Source organism: Salmo trutta, chromosome 18, assembly GCF_901001165.1.
Source record: "Salmo trutta chromosome 18, fSalTru1.1, whole genome shotgun sequence".
In the NCBI taxonomy this organism is placed as follows: Eukaryota; Metazoa; Chordata; class Actinopteri; order Salmoniformes; family Salmonidae; genus Salmo; species Salmo trutta.
The window spans coordinates 27,530,662-27,549,135 of NC_042974.1; the positions used below are offsets into that span (position 1 = coordinate 27,530,662).

General features: G+C 42.7%; 2 protein-coding genes across 2 annotated transcripts in view; one reads left to right on the forward strand and one right to left on the reverse strand.

Annotated features, from left to right (window-relative positions):
• Positions 1-3,870: 3,870 nt before the first annotated feature.
• On the forward strand, positions 3,871-6,039 carry LOC115153104 (male-enhanced antigen 1-like). Its single transcript, XM_029698167.1, has 4 exons — positions 3,871-4,041; positions 4,617-4,926; positions 5,071-5,167; positions 5,326-6,039. Exons 2-4 carry the CDS (start codon positions 4,645-4,647, stop codon positions 5,487-5,489), a joined length of 543 nt encoding a protein of 180 aa, XP_029554027.1. The 5' UTR covers positions 3,871-4,041; positions 4,617-4,644; the 3' UTR covers positions 5,490-6,039.
• An 831-nt stretch (positions 6,040-6,870) lies between these two features.
• The window catches only part of LOC115153103 (serine/threonine-protein phosphatase 2A 56 kDa regulatory subunit delta isoform), a 49,490-nt gene continuing 37,886 nt past the window's right edge, over positions 6,871-18,474 (reverse strand). Inside the window, exons 5-17 of the mRNA XM_029698166.1 lie at positions 17,001-17,111; positions 16,785-16,877; positions 14,458-14,588; positions 14,049-14,108; positions 13,846-13,954; positions 13,674-13,727; positions 13,413-13,583; positions 13,012-13,139; positions 12,607-12,708; positions 12,358-12,430; positions 10,921-10,959; positions 10,678-10,794; positions 6,871-10,278 (exon numbers count right to left, since the gene is read on the reverse strand). Of these exons, the coding sequence (XP_029554026.1) occupies positions 10,141-10,278; positions 10,678-10,794; positions 10,921-10,959; positions 12,358-12,430; positions 12,607-12,708; positions 13,012-13,139; positions 13,413-13,583; positions 13,674-13,727; positions 13,846-13,954; positions 14,049-14,108; positions 14,458-14,588; positions 16,785-16,877; positions 17,001-17,111 (1,326 nt within the window). The 3' untranslated portion in view covers positions 6,871-10,140. The remainder of the gene's footprint in view (positions 10,279-10,677; positions 10,795-10,920; positions 10,960-12,357; positions 12,431-12,606; positions 12,709-13,011; positions 13,140-13,412; positions 13,584-13,673; positions 13,728-13,845; positions 13,955-14,048; positions 14,109-14,457; positions 14,589-16,784; positions 16,878-17,000; positions 17,112-18,474) is intronic.

Here is an 18,474-nt window from a genome sequence, read left to right on the forward strand (position 1 = left end):
CTCAATGGGAGATCCGGGCTCTTCGCCCAATCACCCCTGGTGAGACAAAACCGACTCGTCAGTGAAGAGCACTTTTTGCCAGTCCTGTCTGGTCCAGCGATGGTGAGTTTGTGCCCATAGGCGACATTGTTGCCAGTGATGTCTGGTGACAACCTGCCTTACAACAGGCCTAGAAGCCCTCAGTCCTGCCTCTCTCAGCCTATTGCGGACAGTCTGAGCACTGATGGAGGGATTGTGCGTTCCTGGTGTAACTCGGGCAGTTATTGCTGCCATCCTGTACCTGTCCTGCAGGTGTGATGTTTGGCTGTACCGATCCTGTGCAGGTGTTGTTACACGTGTTCTGCCACTGCGAGGACGATCAGCTGTCCGTCCTGTCTCCCTGTAGCGCTGTCTTAGGTGTCTCACAGTACGGACATAGCAATTTATTTCCCTGGCCACATCTGCAGTCCTCATGCCTTCTTGCAGCATGCCTAAGGCACATTCATGCAGATGAGCAGGGACCCTGGGTCTCTTTCTTCTGGTGTTTTTCAGAGTCAGTAGAAAGGCCTCTTTAGTGTCCTAAGTTTTCATAACTGTGACCTTAATTGCCTACCGTCTGTAAGCTGTTAGTGTCTTACCGAGTGGATGTTCATTAATTGTTTATGGTTCATTGAACACGCATGGGAAACAGTGTTTAAACCCTTTACAATGAAGATCTGTGAAGTTATTTGGATTTTTACGAATTATCTTTGAAAGACAGGGTCCAGAAAAAGGGACGTTTCTTTTTTCGCTGAGTTTAAATATTATAATTTTTTGCAAAACAAGCCCTGAATGACGGGTCGCCTCTGATTGTATAAATGTGCAATAAGCATAAAACAATTATATAAGGAATTGGAAACTCATTCGCATTCTGAGAAATAAGGTAGGCCACTTGATTTCAACATCTGAACAAAGTGGACAGGCTAACATGCTTTTCAAACAGTTGGAAACAGACAGAAGGGTGTGTTCATACTGTTCAACCTTGTTAGCTTGCAAATAGATCCAAGTTGGCTAAACTTGAAATATAAAGATTAGCTGGCTAATCACTAGCACGTGGGCTTGAGATATTGTTGATGAGACCGGTGTTAATTTTCTATAGCCTCATGCCTGCTACAAGAAGTTATCATTATTAGTGAATGTGCATTATGCATGATTCTACACTGAATAAAAATATAAACGCAACATGCAAAGTGGTGGTCACATGTTTCATGAGTTGAAATAAAAGATTCCAGAAATGTTCCATATGCACAAAATGCTGATTTCTCTCAAATTTTGTGCACAAATTTGTTTACATCCCTGTTTGAGAACATTTCTCCTTCGCCAAGATAATCCATCCACCCGACAGGTGTGGCATATCAGCAAACTTATTAAACAGCAGGATCATTACAGAGGTGCACCTTGTGCTGGGGACAATAAAAGGCCACTCTAAAATGTGCAGTTTTGTCACGCAACACAATGCCACAGATGTCTCAAGTTGAGGGAGTGTGCAATTGGCATGCTGACTGCAGGAATGTCCACCAGAACTGTTGCCAGATAATTACATGTTAATTTCTCTACCATAAGCCACCTTCAATGTCCTTTTAGAGAATAGGGAGTATGTCCAACAGGCCTGACAACGTCAGACCACGTCTATGGCGTCGTGTGAGCGAGCGGTTTGCTGATGTCAACGTTGTGAACAAAGTGCCCCATGGTGGCGGTGGGGTTATGGTATGGGCAGGCATAAGGTACAGACAATGAACACAATTGCATTTTATCCTTAGCAATTTGAATGCACAGAAATACCGTGACGAGTTCCTGAGGCCCATTTCTTTTAAGGTATCTGTGACCAACAGATGCATATCTGTATTCCCAGTCACATGAAATCCATAGATTAGGGCCTAATACATTTTTTTCAATTGACTGATATTCCTCATATGAACTGTAACTCAGTAAAGTCTTTGAAATTGTTGCATTTTGTGTTTATATTTTTGTTCAGTATAGTTACATTTGTAACAAAAAGGGTATTTTCATAGACAGACTTGAAGGCCAGATCAGTGATTATTGCAACAACAGAAAAAGCAGGTTAAACTATTTTGATAAAATAATTAGTGGGTCTTATGGTTGTGGGAGGCTTATATTTAGCCTAGGTATAACTTCACAAGCCTTGAATTCATTAGATTATTGCTGACCGTTTGAAATTCAGTGTATTTGACCTTTAATCGTACAACACTTATTTCGAGTAAACATAACAAATAAAATAAAAACAAGGTACTGTATGATTTTTAGGCCTTATCGCCCTGCCCTACCTGTAACACAACAAAATGTGGAAAAAGTCAAGGGTTGTGAATACTTTCTGAAGGCAGTGTCCAAACATAAAATAATGAAACAAGAGTGCGCATTCTTCAAGTGTAAGAGGTTCTTAATTGACACCAAAAGGCCTATACTAAAAGGCCTATTCTACACCCATTTGAAGAGGAAAAAAAGCCCCCCACCACATCATTTGTGACCAAGTTTTAATCTGATTTGTCTCAAATAACTTTCCTGTTAGGCAATGTAGACACAATGATCAATGTAGCTAACTACACTCAGCCCAAGTGTCATTATTAATATTAACGAGCTAGCTAGATAGGAAGATATTAATGGTGTTTACATCGCAAGCTTGTGAACGCTGTCGATATTTAGATAATGCAAATTTGAAGTAGGCTACCAGCTAACGTTTTCTAGCTAGCCAGCTATCCTCAATGACATGGAATGTGGACTAACCAAGTTAGCTACCTATAGCAAATCACAAGGCAAACTGACAAGATAGCTAAAACCAACTTCATATTCAAGATGAAGTAGCTAACTAATTAGTTATTTATTACTAAAATCATAACTACAAATCAATTACCAATTTACTTGAACTGTTAATGTAATGATATTTTAATCCATTCACTTTAGTCAGTCTTTGGCAGCATTCCAAAAACGTATACGACACACCCTATCCCCTCAACCCTCAAATGAAGTGGACACTTCTGATGACGTTTCCATGACGTCTGACGCGTATACACTAACAGGGAAAGGGAGGAAGGAATGATTTTTAAATGGACCGCCCTTGCCCGGAAATTCGTCACTCGTTTATCCCGCGATGATCGTGTTTTCAGCCACCCGTAGCTTGTGGGTGCTTTATATGCGCTACAGTCAATTATGTTTGCGTGTCTACTTATATTAACTATATAATTATTAATATACGCCGACTGTATGACAGCTAGCAAATTAATTAGTTAACTAACGTTAGCCTGCCTAGCTGGAACTTCTGAAGAATGAAAATGTTTTATTTCTACAATTTCCAAAAACTAACCAAACAAAAACATATTTACTTTGACGAGACGTGTTTGTGCCGTCATGTGCATTAGTAGTACAGTTTCTAACCGTTTTACTTACACTTGTATGTTGATTTATCCATATTGAGGTTTTAAGTTTCGGCAGACTTTTGTTAGCGGATGTACAATTGTTGCGAATTGAATTATGGGGCGTATTAGGCCCGAAGTGAACATAATTGTACACTCGCAAACTCCATTAAAAACGAAGGCTGAGGGGCTTACGTTGCAGACTTCCTTTGTTTGGACCGACGTCCAAGATGGTAACCCCCAAGGGCATAAGGCGAGGGGAAATGGACGAGAGTGTGTCTTTAATGAGTTTGAAACGCAGCCAAGGTCACAGGATGAATGTACAATGTTAACTTCGGCTGTGAGTGCTGGGGGAAAAAATTATTGATATATTGGTACAAAGGTGATAACAAAACTGTCGTTTTGGTAATTTTGAAAATTACCCTATGGGGACGTCAATTGGAATTGTCTTTCTGGGCTCGGCGTCAGTTAAACTGCAGTACCGCCAGTCTCCTATGGGTACCTGGGATGGCGTACTTCCCAACCGGAACCCTGGCCCCAAAACGTGATGACTTCAAATCCGCTTCGATTTCCGTTTCATTGACATACGGGAACAGCAACCACAACAGTAGCTGGCTGGTGGCCCAAAACATTGAGAAAAATCTAACTTTCAAAGGTTAGTGAAATGGGGGTTTATAATAATCTCACCTGCATGTGGTGTGTCCCTCATCGGGAAGTCTGTCTGTCATCCTATATGAGCTAGCTAGCCAGCCGGTTAGCTAATGACGTCTAATAAAAGCTGTCGTCTTTAGCTTGCAGTCTAACTAAATCAGTCTTATTTAGCTATTCGATAACAGCAGGTAGATGGAGATGGATCGAGAGAACTTAGATTAGCATCTGTATCCATGCTCGTGCATGATTCCCTTCGAGTCAATAAATAGCCTCAGGTCCGGATTTTTATGGAACAGAAGGTGCACTTGCCCTTTAACATGGTCGCAGGTTGAAGATCCGTTCCGGCTGTTCCTTCAGTAGTTTCGGGTGCTTTGGTTGATATAATTTGATTTAAGTTTCATACAGCAGCAAAACCATAGCTAGTTAAGTTAGTCTAGTAGTCACAAACTTTAATACAAGCCACACGTCCCTTAGTTCCATTAAATATCCATTGCAAAATTACAAGCCGCAGGCAGACAGTAAGTACTGTATATCACTGCTGTGCAGTGTCACAATAACACTCTACCCCACCACATTCAGGGCTCCAGCCTGAGTCTGACCACCGTGGATGGAAGTGGAGATTGCGTTCGAGATGGGTCCTGAGAGAATCTTACCGAACTCGGAGGAGGAGCTAGGTCAGGAGCGGCCGTCGGACGCCGGGGTGCCTGAGGTGGGCGGGGGGTGGAGTGGAGAGGACGAGGGGGGTGTGGGAGACGAGGATGATAATGGAGGTTACTATTACCAGCCACTAAACCAGGACCCTGATGGACTAAATGCTGCACCAGGGGACCATCCTGAATATATGCCCCCAGTAACAGAGCAACTGCAAGAAGTCCAGGAGAGAATAGAGGTATTGAACCCTATATCCTCAATATGATGAGTTTAGTTTTTCAATGAGTGTCATGTGTTTATCTCTATAAAGACAAGTCAGTGAAATGTTACCTGTCATGTTGCTTGTCAAGACATTTATCAAACTTGATTGATTTCTCCACAGTCGATGGGCTTGCATCTTCCCCAGCCCCCTCCCCCAGACAGTGATGAGGACCCAGAAGGAGCACAGTGCAGCACAGTCTCCATCCCCATGGATGAAGGTGAGGACGCAGCCTTGCTTAGTTTATCCACAGTACCCCTACATTCAGGGGGATACTCATACTGCCTTAGGATTGATCGTAGCTCTTAGAATCATGAAGTTTAATTTAATGCTCTCTGAATGTAGTGCCTTGTACTGATGTCCATTCCTCTCTTTCAGACCACGTGGAGCTGGTGAAGAGGACCATGGCAGCGGTGGCCCTGCCCTCTCTGGCCATCCCGGCCTGGGCTCAGGAGATCTCAGACGACCAGTGGAAGGACATGGTCCAGCAGACGCTCCAGACTCGCATAAGCTCAGAAGGCCTGAGGCTAGAGCGCAAATAAGACTGAATTGCCTCCTTCCTTCAGTCTGTAACTCTGCCCTGCATTTCACCAACACACTTACCCCAGGGGAGTCTGCGCCGAGGTCCTCTCTGAGCAGGTCTTAGGTGTCTCACTTCTCAAAAGATTGAACTCCTCTACGTCCAAGTCTTATTAGATGAATATTTGTTTTTCAAAGTAGGCTCTTGGTACCTACTACACCTAACCTGCTGCTTAAGGTCATTTGTAGGGTTTAAGGTGAAGGAGTTCAAATGAGTATAGTATATTTTGTCTCTCAGATCAGGCAAACTCTTACTGTTTCTGCTCTGGAAGAACTTGAATCAGTGCACTGGAGTACATATGAGGCTGAATGACAGATAAAGCCAGTTGGCCTTGAGTACAGAAGCACTATTATTCCCCCCCCCCAAAAAAAGCTTCCTGAGACATTCCAGTGTATAGTCATACCATCCTTTCCAACACCAGATCGCCTTTGTTTTGTTTTTTAATGTGATTCTTTCTATTGGTTGTGATTACCATATTATAATACTATTAAATCAGTCTTTGTTGAACGTAATATACACGCTGTCCAGTTTTAGGTACACCACCCCGTTCACGAAAATTGATCGTTTCTACAGTGAGTCATGTGGCTGGGGTTTGCTATATAAAGCAGGCAGACAGGCATTCAGTTACTGTTCGATTGGGCAAAACGAGTGACCTAAGGTGACTTAGGGCGTTGTATGTTCGTCAGTTCCAGTATCTCAGAAACTGCTGCCCTCATGGGCTTTTCACGCATAAGTGTTTTGGGCTTACTGAGAATGGAGCGACAGTCCTGTGTGCGAAAACATCTCGGAACACACAACTCGCTGATCCTTGTCAAGGATGGGCTATTGCAGCTGACGACCTAACCGGGTTCTACTATCAGCTAAAAACAAGAAGTGGCTCCAGTGGGCATGCAATCACCAACACTGGACAATTGGTGAGTGGAAGAATATTGCCTGCTCCGACGAAACCTGGTTCCTGTTGCATCATGCTGATGGCAGTCAGGATTTGGTGTAAGCATAAGTCCATCCTGCCTGGTGTCAATGGTAAAGGCTGGTGGCAGTGGTGTGCCGCCATCCAATCTGAAGCAACTGCATGATGCTATAGCGTCAGCATGGACCAACTTCCCTGTGGTACGTTTCCAACTCGTAGAATCCAACCCCAGAAGAATTCAGGCTGTTCTGGAGGGAAACAGGGCTCCGACCCGGTACTAGATGGGTGTACCTAATAAATCGTCCGGTGAGTATATGGCCATAAATTAACAATGGACATTTCCCAGTATTTCTTGTACCATTAATTCTGCATAGGGTCATTAGTTAATTCAATCAATGGATATTGTTTGAGGATAACAGATTCCCAAACTCAATGGATGTCCACTATTTTTTACTTTATTTTTGTTCTGTACATACATGAACATCTGTACAAAATATGACTTTCATACTATGTAATGCTCTACCTAATTAAAGTACAACATATGTACATATGACCTGGAAAGCAGCTTAAGATTAGTGTCCGATCTGGGCAGGAGGGGGGGGGGGGGGGGGGAGTGGTGTAGAGAGAGACCCTTTGTTTAAGAATGTCCTCTTCAGTTTGTGTGTGGCTGCTGGACAAACTGAGCCGTTTCCTGTCATCACTCAACACCCAGCCATGGCATTGTAGTGCCCTGGTACAATGCTATTTATCTCTTGTAGTCTGGAATGTCTCAACAGCTACCTTTTGGAAGCATGGTCAATAGGAATGCATGTGCCTTGCTCAGTCAGGTGAGAGAAGAGTAATACATTATTTCTATTAAGAATGGATATTTAAAACTATATTGCGACTTATTGATATACTTGTTTAAATACAAATGTCTCACGCACAGGTAACATTTTCAAACCTCACCAGAAGACAATTTAGAGCATAGGTCTTCGGTGCAGACAAGACTTGGCAAATCCAATCTGAGTTGATGAGATTTTTATTCCACCGAGGGAGAATGTAGAGGTTATCGCCACTGTGATTACAAAAAAAGTGTATTTTTATGTAAGTATAAACAGATTTACATGTTAGGAATCCAACTCAGATGATATAAAAAGCAGCTCCAAATAGCTTGGATTTAGACAGTAATAATGTTAGAGCAAAGGTCATGTTGAGGGAGGGAATTCTTTGGCAGCCAGCCTCTAACTAAGCATGTGTGAGATGACAACTCACTTTGCCCAGCAGCCTTAGGAGTGAGTAATTCCCCACTGTTGGGAGTGATTGACAGACAACTCAATAGACGAGACCATACGACAAAGAAATTACCTCACGCAGCAAGTGGAAGAAAACAAACCAGAAACAAAAGGAGGGAGGAGGAGTAAGGGGGGGTGAGTGGTAAAGCGATAAGTGGGATAAACCTACAGGACAAGGGGGTGGTAGGGGTGCAACCCTAAGCAATATACATTACAATATACAGTACACATTTGCAACAGTAACCGCAGCCTTTCCTTTTCCCCATATGTGCTAGTAAAGCAATTATATTTATTTTTTATCTCTAGATAGTCCTATGAGGAGGATTGTTTTGCGCACTTCCATACACCATTCAAGTGCATGAGTTTGTTTCTTCAACTAAAAATATTGCTTAGGCTAGGAAAGAGACCTATAGAATCAAGCCGGTTTAGAGGAGAAAGGGGAATAGGATATTTTGTAGAGATTCCCTACACTTGAACTGGAATAAACCTTTCCTTTCCACAATGAGGCTACCTCAACAGAGGTGCATTTTCATCAATAAGAAACATAAATCCACAAACATATAAGATAGAAAGGCCAGAAGATGGCTACAGAGGAATAACTAAAGAGGCAGAGGGGATGTTACCCATTGGGACAAACATTAATAAACACAATATAATTATGAAGGAAGGAATGGATAACAATCATAACAGACAGAGCCTGACAGAGCAGTGAGAAGGTTATCTTTAAGGACACTGAGAAAAGGATGGACGGACACTGCAGCAGCTTATGGTTACCTTTCCTAAAGACCAACATCTTGAGAACAATATTACCTGGACATCCGATCTTATTCTTATTGTGTTACTTTTGATTTTAGCCTACTTGGTAAACATTTTCTTCTTGAACTGCAGTGTTTGTTAAGGGCTTGTAAGTAAGCATTTCACGGTAAAGTCTACACTTGTTGTATTCGGCGCATGTGGCAAATAAAGTTTGATTTGATTTAACTGAATTCTTTTGAGGTTTCTTTTTGACACAGCGACATGATTTGTTTTTGAGCTACACCTCTAGTTATAAAAATACAGTAAACATTTTTCAACGGGAGCTCTATTATTGTTTTCTCATTGATTCTGACATATGCCGAGGGCCAGCCCGAGCCTTTTGGGGGAACTAGGCGAGATTTTAGTAGGGCAGAGAGAAATGTGCAATTTTACAGCTAATTTCCTGCAATTCTACACATTTTGTCATGACTTATGCCATGTTAATATGATATCTATAGTTAGGGGGGCCCCCTTGAGGTCAGGGCCCCTAGGCAAGTGCCCTTCATGCCTGGTCTGTAATTTGGATAGCTGGGTAGACGAATTTACCAATCTAAAAAATGTTTGCGGACATGGGCTAATTGAGTGACTGACATAAGCGGAAAACTGCCAATGCACAACCAAATATCTCAATTGCACCTTGTGTATTCTACTATTCTAACACTCAACAGTAAATTGAGACCCGGACTGACTGCCCTGCATACACCAATTATCTAGGCTTACAATCATGCTATTAGCTTACGACTAATGAACAGGGAGAATGTCATTCAACAGATGCTGTAAGGCCATGATTTAATGACGCAAAGAGGTGACTTCATGAAGCTACAACTACAGTACTAAAGAGTGAGAAACTGTTTCATGGAAGAGACTGACATACAGTAATTAAATTAAGATAAAGGCAGCCATCTTGATTCCTAGTCCTCTCATTTCATTGCTTTGCCTTGTAAGCTTTGTGTCCCAGACTTCGCTTCCCCAAAATGTACTATGTTGCCTGGACATGAACTGACAGCGAGGTATTTTTTTTTTTTACAGAGCAGAACCACTACTTCCATCAGACATCCAGCTAGACTAGAGCATGGCCCTATTATCCACCAAACCAATCAGATAACCCCCACCCCCTCACTCCAGACAAGCTAGCGGGACCACCACTCACTCGACTGCCGTCTATAGGTAATGCTTTGGTCGTTCCCTTTCAGCACAGCAGATCACAGTAAGAGGGAGGAACATGAGGACAACCAAAACCAATCCGAAAGGAAACAGAAACAAAACAAAGAAACATGCGTCACGGATGCTTACACTTAATACTACAGTTGTATAATGGTTGTCCTCATGCAACCTAACAAATCGGCCCACTGTAGTCAAGTATACGTGAGTATTTGGAAGTTGGAACAATTTGTGTGTATATCTGTATGTTCCTATATGTGCGTATAGGAGTGTGTGTGTTCTTGTCTAACTCTGATGGCCCTGGTTTTCTGCAGATGGGGCTCTCCGGCAGAGATGGAGGAGTGGAGGGGGAGGAGAAGCGGAGGCGAAGAGGGGGCTGTCAGGTGTACAGTAGGCGACTGTTTGGACGAGAGACGGACAGGAGGGGGGGGGGTTGGGGGGAGTTAGGCATGGAGGGTGCCACTGCTCCCTGGTCAGAGGGCCTCTTCGTTGGCCGTCAGGTACTCCTCTGCTCGCTTGTGTTGCTCCAGGGCTTTTATAGTGTACACGTCCTGCGGCAGCTCCGACTTCCGCCGCATCAACACCTTGTCTTTCTTGATGTCCTTCATCCCCTATGGAAGAATATATACGTAGAGCAAAGTGAGACTGTTAGTTCAAGGCCATATGAAACTTCTGAAACGGACAGACGGGGACTGGTGAATTCTGAAACTGACATGAGTTGAAGAATTAGTTTACAACTTTAAAAACGTAGAAAGACAAAAAGAAATGAACATGTGAAACGAAAGTATTGATTTTTCTTGATTGATTGATTGCTGGTAGGTGTATTAATACTAGGCTGAGACAACAGCCTGCAGGGTGTACTGCATGTGGCTACGGGGGGTGTGAGTACATACCTGTGGTTCAACAAATGAAGGCCTTGACGATTCATTGGTTAGTAAGTAGGTGTGTTAGTAAGTTACTAGGCTGGGAAAAAAAGCCTGCAGGTGGGCGTACGTAGAGAGTAGTTGTACCTGTGTGGCCTCTGTCTCGACAGTCTTCTTCAGCAGCTGAATGTCCTCAGCAGTGGGCGTCTCCGTCTCCATGGAGTACAAGGGCACCCCTCCCGGACTCTCATTGTACATCATGTACTGGAAAATCACAGATAGAAACAAATGAGTTGGATCTGGTCTGGATACCGACTGTGAAACACACCCACGAATGTACCAAGGTCAACGTCAGACAGCATATTGAATTCAGTAAGAAAAGAAGCAGACCTCTTCTTGTGGGTGGAGACCAGGTCGGAGTTTGGTAACCTGCAGATAAAGCATAGGTTAAAAGACAGATATTTCCTCTCACAGTCAAGACACTAGGCAGATTTCCATTGACCCAGGTTTATTTGACAAACGCAATGTCGCAACAACAAAGAAACATTGCGACGTGTAATGCAAACAGCAGCTATCGGAGAAATGTTCTATCCGTTGTTTTCATTTGTCAAACTTTCCTTATTGCGACAAATGATGGAAAGTGTTTTGCAAATAAATGATGATTGCTGAATCATTTTTGAAGGGACGCAGGGCACGTCAGCACGTGATTATAAAGCTCCACTCCACATTTATTTTCTAAATGCCTACTGCTTTCTAAATCTATATTTCAACTCAAAAAATGATGTTTCCATGCAGGACAACGATTGTCTTGACTTTCAAGAATGCCCGAATTGCTTTGCCTTGCTTTTCTGATTGGCAGGATGCAAGTTTCACCATTTAATTATATCAGATCTACAGTAGTGGAAGTCTCACCATGCCACGGACCGATGCCATACGTTGGCACATTAGAATTATTAGAATATGGCAAATATTAGTCAGTTCTTGCATTCTATCCATGCTGGCTTTTGCGGGCTACGTGACATGAAACAGATAGGTGGGAGGGCATACAGGCTGTTGCCAATTTATTAATTGCCTAAATGGATAATAGAAACACTTCAACCATCATTTTGTATTTGAAAATCTGGGTTTTTGCTGATTTTGTTGTTGTGGGGGTGACGTCATTACATCCAGCTGTTTTTAATAAACACAAAACAGCTAAATGGAAACACCGCAGCAGGCAATTGTGGCATCTATTTTCTATGCGAACTTTCGAAAATGTTAATGGAAACACAGCTCCCGACACACACGCCTATCTGGGATACATTCACTAAAGCCCAATTCCTCTTAATTAAATATTCAGCTCTTTGTTCCTGAGCCCTTGGAGCTGGGAATCAGTCACGAGAGATGATCAATGGTGATAATTAGATGTGTCTGGAACAAAAGGACTTTAGAAAGTCAAATTAATTCAAGCATAACCCTGTTTAAAACCCCCCAAAATCCCCTCCTCCACCTCTTACTGTACAGACAATTTCACACAACCATAGCAACATAATTACTGAGGACTGGAGGTTTTTTTTCTCCCTTTCGGTTGCTCCTGGCGACAATGATATTATGGAATGTATTTGGAGAATAATGAGACAGGAAGCGTGTTGCTAGGGACCATTCATTTGATACTACATACAACACACTTAAAAAAATGATGCAGTGTCCATCTACAAATGTGTAATGTGGAAATAAATAGCATAGCCTGGTTTCCTGAGCCTACTCCCTGGAACAGTGTGATGGGAATTTTCCATAATGCATGGGGATGGGGATGTGGTGTTTTTGGCATCCTGCAGTAGGGATCACCTGAGGGTTATGCTTGGCCAGCTCCTCGATCTTGTGCCAGACCTCCTCACGCTCCTTCAGCTTGTACTTCTCTCTGAAAACACATCAGCAACAAAAACTACTTTGAGTCGGAGCCAACCAGGAAATTAGCTGGCTAGGCATTTTACTGTGCTTTGAGGGAGAGGATCAATAGTTCTACATGGGAATAAAGGGAAGATGCTGATTTAATAGAGGACCATGCAGATCTCCGAGCACACCCAGTGGACTCACTTCTGTTTCTCAGCCTTGTACTGCTGGGTGCAGTCATCAAACAGCTTCTGGTTCATCTCCATGAAGAGCTTCAGGGCGTTGTAGATCAGCCCATGGATTGTCCTAGACATAGGAAGGGCATTTAACACAATGCAATATGTGCAGGTTAACATCCAATGAATCATTGAAATGCATCTTTCAGAGAGTGCTGGACATCCACTTTTTTCCTGGATTATATTGAAAACGATCCAGTATCCCATTTTTAGGGGGAGAAAAATATTTCTACACAAAGCGCATTATCTGTTCTTCCATTACAACAATGAATTGATTTCTTCTCTCAAAATGCGAACCCAGCTATGACAAATAGGCACATCAGTTTAGCAGGAGGATTGATCTTTAAAATTGACTTGGATGCAGGGGTCATACTTGTTCCAGTGGCTCTTGGAGTTCTTGTAGAGAGCAGGGAACATGATGGGGAGGATCTTGGCGGCGTTGTCACTGATCAGACTCATGATGTACTCGTTGTTCCAGTAGTACAGCGCCCTCTCTGCCACCTTGAGCACCCAAAAAAGGAGGCCATCAGACAATACGCCCCTTGTAATCTACCAAGGCAGTCTTCTTCCATTGTGGGTACGGTATAGTTCCTGCGCTTGTTCACTCTGTTCACGACAGAATATCACACATGATTCTAAGACAAATTACTTTCAATTGGCATGATGTTATTTTTTCCTTCCTGAAGGCAATGCCATATTCTGTTATGTTTGGGCCAGTGAAGCTGAATGAGTAAACACAGCAGTGTGAGTTAGCATGAGGCAGGTGTAGTGTACCTGGAAGTGTGGACTGGAAACACACTTGGCCAGCTGTCTGAACAGCGGCTCCATGACCTTGACGAACTCAGACGGCTCGATGACGTCCAGGATCTCCTCCAGCTCGTTGAGGAACATCACCTCTTTGGGGCTGTGGGTCTTAGGCCAGAACTTCAGCAAGCCCATGATCACCTGGGGGGTCAAATCATTTACACAATATTAACTCTGTATAAAACCATATATTTGGCTGACAATTCCCATTTGAAGACATGCCAAACTCACTGGTTCAGTTAGACTGCTGTCCTTTTCCAAGAACTGCACGACGCAATACGCCAGCTGTGGAGAGAGATAGACAAGTTGTGCGAGTGGGAGCATTTCAGCAGGAGCTGATATAGGAGAGTCATGTCTGACCCACACACTCTGAGGGAGGGGGCCTTTCAGAGCACTATGGTACCTGTGGGTGGTAGACGCTGAGTGACTTCACTTTGTGAAGCGGCAGCAGCACTCGAATCAAGAACATTTTGTGCTCCTCTTTCAATGGCAGGGCAAAGCCGTTGATTATGCTGGGGATAAGGGAAGACTTGTTTAAGATTCATCTTTTTTTTTTTTTTTGTAAAAGAGATTATGTGTTGACGGGATAGTTCACCGTGCACTCACCTTCCTAAGATTTCTAAGAGCTCGGCGATTCCATTGTGATGCTCGGTTTCATATATAAACCTGCAATATGAGAGCAGGCCAAGGTCAACTAAAATGGCACAGACAACAGATATACTGACACATTTTCTACATACAACCTCATCATTTGACAACCTTGCGGGTCTTCTGTGTTGCAGTTACATTATATATTCTCCACAAGAACTGACAGACTCTCTCAAACACTGAATAGATTTCAATGGCGAGACAGACACATAGAAATAGAATAACTAAAAACAGGCCCCCCCCCCCCCAAACAAGTCAACGTCCTGTGTCAGGTGGACCGCCAGCCACATGGAGTGTACCTGTAATTCCATTTCTATGGACCGACATACCTGGGGTGGAAGGAGGTATAAAAATCCATCTCTCTCACCTGTAGAATATGTTGTTGATCTGTCTGCGGATGTAGGCCCGGAGACCCAGGAACTTGCCGTAGATCCTGTGGAGGATGGTCTTCAGGAAGTCCCGCTCCCTGGGGTCTTCACTGTCAAACAGCTCCAGTAGCTGTGGGGAGGAAGGGGGGAGGAACATCAATGCACCGGTATTCAAACATCAATGCACCGGTATTCGAGAAACTAGCACTGTATTCAATACAAAAGATACAAATGGGATGCTTGCAATTGTAGGAGTAAAAATACTTGTAAATCAGGCAAAGGTCGAAAATACTCATGATCAGACAAAACACACGCGACTTTCATTGACCAACACGCTGAAGTGTTCAAGACAACGTAGCACACAGTATCAGGTGGTGCGGTGAAAACAAAATTAGATTGCTATGAGATTTCATAGCGGCTGGGTTTCCCCATAACACAATGTGTGTTTGGAGCCCAGGCCGGCACTCAAAGTGAGTAGGCCGACTAAAGTCCTTATTAATATCCATTCCCAGCAGCGGTGGATGGGAAGCATCATGTGATCAGATGGAGCAGAGTGATCCCTGCTAATTCCCTCTCAGCTCTCATGTCTCTCTACTGTGTGGGAGTGAGACAGAGGCTGGCCAGGGTATGAGTAAACACACAGACACATAGACATTCTACACACACATCACTAGATGGCTACCACCCGGTTCCTCAACCCTGCACCTTTGAGGCTGCTGCCCTATGTACATAGAATCACTAGTAACTTTAATAAATGGAACACTAGTCACTTTAATAAATGTTTACATACTGCTTTACTCATTTCTAAAATGTGAATGCTCTATTATATTCTACTGTATTTTAGTCAATGCCACTCCGACATTGCTCGTCCTAATATTTAGATATTTCTTGTATCGTTGTGAACTATAAATACTACTGCACTGTTGGAGCTAGCCTTTCGCTACACCCGCAATAACATCTGCTAAATATGTGTGACCACTAAAATGTGATTTGATTTCACACACACGTAAACAGCATCATTCCTGACTGCCTGGGCGCTAGGATTTTACTCATACTGCCAAGTAGTGGCAGATTTTGTCATTGATAAGCGCCTAAATTGGAACACAGTGGCTGTACAGTAACATGTTATAAATGACGTCAGAGCTCAGGCTCTGCGCGTCACAGTGCGGTGTGTGCTTTGACTGACAGCCGTTCTGAACCTGAGCCCAGCACGCGACAAGTAGTTCCCATCCCTCCCGTTAAATTGGACAACTTTTGCAAATCTTTTGTTGTTGAAGTGAGGGAAATGCTGTAAATTAAGAGGACTCAATGGACTTTGAAAGATGAGACCTTGAGGATTACAATAAATACCGCTTTGATGTCATACAAGCGAGCCAAATGCTCTTCACATTTCCATATCATAAAACTCATGTCGTAACGTTTTCGATCACCATGCTTGACGTACAGTTTACAAGATGACATGGCGTCATACCCTGAGTAGTTCTGAACGGAATGAGTCCGTTTGTCTACTGTGAAGAAAATTTGCCGCAGAACACACACCTGAATGCACACATGACTTTTGCTTCTATTCGCACCAAAATTACAATCGGTTTCTCTGAATTGTCTTTTGAAAGCCTAACACTGTAAGATCTAGTCATGTTGGCAATAGAACAAGCTTTTAAACGATGCCCACCTGACCCAGATCGCCGTTTTTGGATTACGTAAACAACAACAGTGATGGCGGGGATACAGGGTTGTGTTCCAAACAAAACAATATAAGTGTACTTGCTCTAGTTCCTCAACGGCATAGCTAGGAGAGCTCAAAAAAGCACCTTATAGTTGAAGACTCTTCTTTATGTCATAAAAGTGCATTGAAATAGCTTAGGAACTGTGCACACTTTGGAGAGGTGCTTGGACACCTGGAGACACCAGTTAGTCCTCTCACTCAAGCCCTTGTCCATTTTTTGTCTTATGTTGCACCTACCCAACATTTCCTAGGAATAGTCTTATGTTACTGAATGTATCCAGAGTATTTTCAGATTTTGTTATCAACAAATGTGGCAAAAAGTGCGGTAAATGTAAAATGCACATAAAATCAACAGTGTAATATTTGGATTCCCTGTTCCTGTTGTGTGCTCAACTTTTGTCTAATAATTTCCCCATAATCTCCAAACTGTTCCGTTTCAATTGATACCATGCATATGTATTTCATATTTATTTTGTAAAAAACATTTCAATTTAGCCCCATCCATATAGGTCAAGTCCCACGAGTGTAAAGGGTTAGCTATTTCAACAGCTCAGCAGTTACAGGGAGCACAGTTTGTGTTGTAACCAGAGGGATACTTACAGACAGTACAAACTTTTGGTCAATGTATTTTTTGGCGACATTAGGCTGGAAATCAGGGGACTCCAGGAATCGTAAGAAGAATTCATAAACCAGCTGGAGAGAAGAAGCAAAAGAGGACAAACGTTGGTGTGATTTGAGGCTGACAATACTGCATGGAAATAACTTTTTTCTAGTTTTAAAATTCTAAATTCAAGAAGAAGAAAAAAAAAAAGTCACCTGTAGGTGTGGCCAAGCAGCCTCCAGTGTGGGCTCGTCCTCTTCTGGGTCAAACTCAGCCCCCGTGGGGTTGGAGGATGGTGGTAGGGTCCTGAACAGGTTGATGGAAAACTGAACAAGGCAGAGGAGAGGTTGTCAGTCAACATGGCAACAATCAACAACGCTAAAGCTATCATCCGAAAACACAGCACAATCCATCTGATAGTCTTATACCACACAAAAGGAATGGCATTCATTGGACCAGAGCACAAATCATTTGACAAACGGGTGGTGTCGAGAGAGGACCCAAGTGGGCCCTGGTAAAAGCTGTTTAGGTTAGCCCTGTTTATCTCTCTTGGGTAGGGGCAGTATTTTGACGTCCGGATGTAAAGCGTGCCCGTAGTAAACTGCCTGCTACTCAGTCCCAGAAGGTAGGATATGCATATTATTAGTAGATTTGGATAGAAAACACTGAAGTTTCTAAAACTGTTTGAATGATGTCTGTGAGTATAACAGAACTCATATGGCAGGCAAAACCCTGAGAAAAAAATCCAACCAGGAAGTGTGGAAATCTGAGGTTTGTAGATTTTCAAGTGATTCCCTATCCAATATACAGTGTCTGTGGGGTCATTTTGCACTTCCTACGGCTTCCACTAGATGTCAACAGTCTTTAGAACGTTGTTTCATGCTTCTACTGTGAATGGGGAGAGAATAAGAGGTCTTGGAATCAGATGACTGAGAAAATGACATGAGCTCAGTGGCGCGCGCTCCCGTGAGAGTTAGCTGTGTTCCTTTTCCTTTTTGAAGACAAAGGAATCGTCCGGTTGGAATATTATGGAAGATTTATGATAAAAACATCCTAAAGATTGATTCTATACATCGTTTGACATGTTTCTACGAACTGTAATATAACTTTTTTGACTTTTCGTCTGAGCTTACTGCGCGAGCACAGTGCATTTGGATTACTCGACTGAACGCGCGAACAAAAGGGAGGTATTTGGACATAAATATGGACTTTATCGAAACAAATGAACATTTATTGTGGAACTGGGATTCCTGGGAGTGCATTCCGATGAAGATCAAAGGTAAGTGAATATTTATAATGCTATTTCTGAGTTTTGTTGACTCCACAAAATGGCGTGTTTGGTTTTGTGACTGAGCGCTGTACTCAGATTATTGCAAAGTGTGCTTTCGCTGTAAATCTTTTTTGAAATCTGACACAGCGGTTGCATTTAGGAGAAGTGTATCTATAATTCTTTGAATAACAGTTGTATATTTTATCAATGTTTATGATGAGTATTTCTGGAAATGGATGTGCTCCTTCACCGGAAGTTTTGGGAGGCAAAACATTTCTGAACATTAAACGCCAATGTAAAATGGGGTTTTTGGATATAAATATGAACTTTATCGAGCAAAACATACATGTATTGTGTAACATGAAGTCCTATGAGTGCCATCTGATGAAGATCAAAGGTTAGTGATTCATTTTAGCTGT

Bases quoted from the DNA above. Each gene is read 5' to 3' on its own strand.
- LOC115153104 (XM_029698167.1), top strand. From the start codon at position 4,645: ATGGAAGTGGAGATTGCGTTCGAGATGGGTCCTGAGAGAATCTTACCG. The intron at 4,927-5,070 runs GTATTGAACCCT...ATTTCTCCACAG, and splicing joins AAGTCCAGGAGAGAATAGAG to TCGATGGGCTTGCATCTTCC. The intron at 5,168-5,325 runs GTGAGGACGCAG...CCTCTCTTTCAG, and splicing joins CTCCATCCCCATGGATGAAG to ACCACGTGGAGCTGGTGAAG.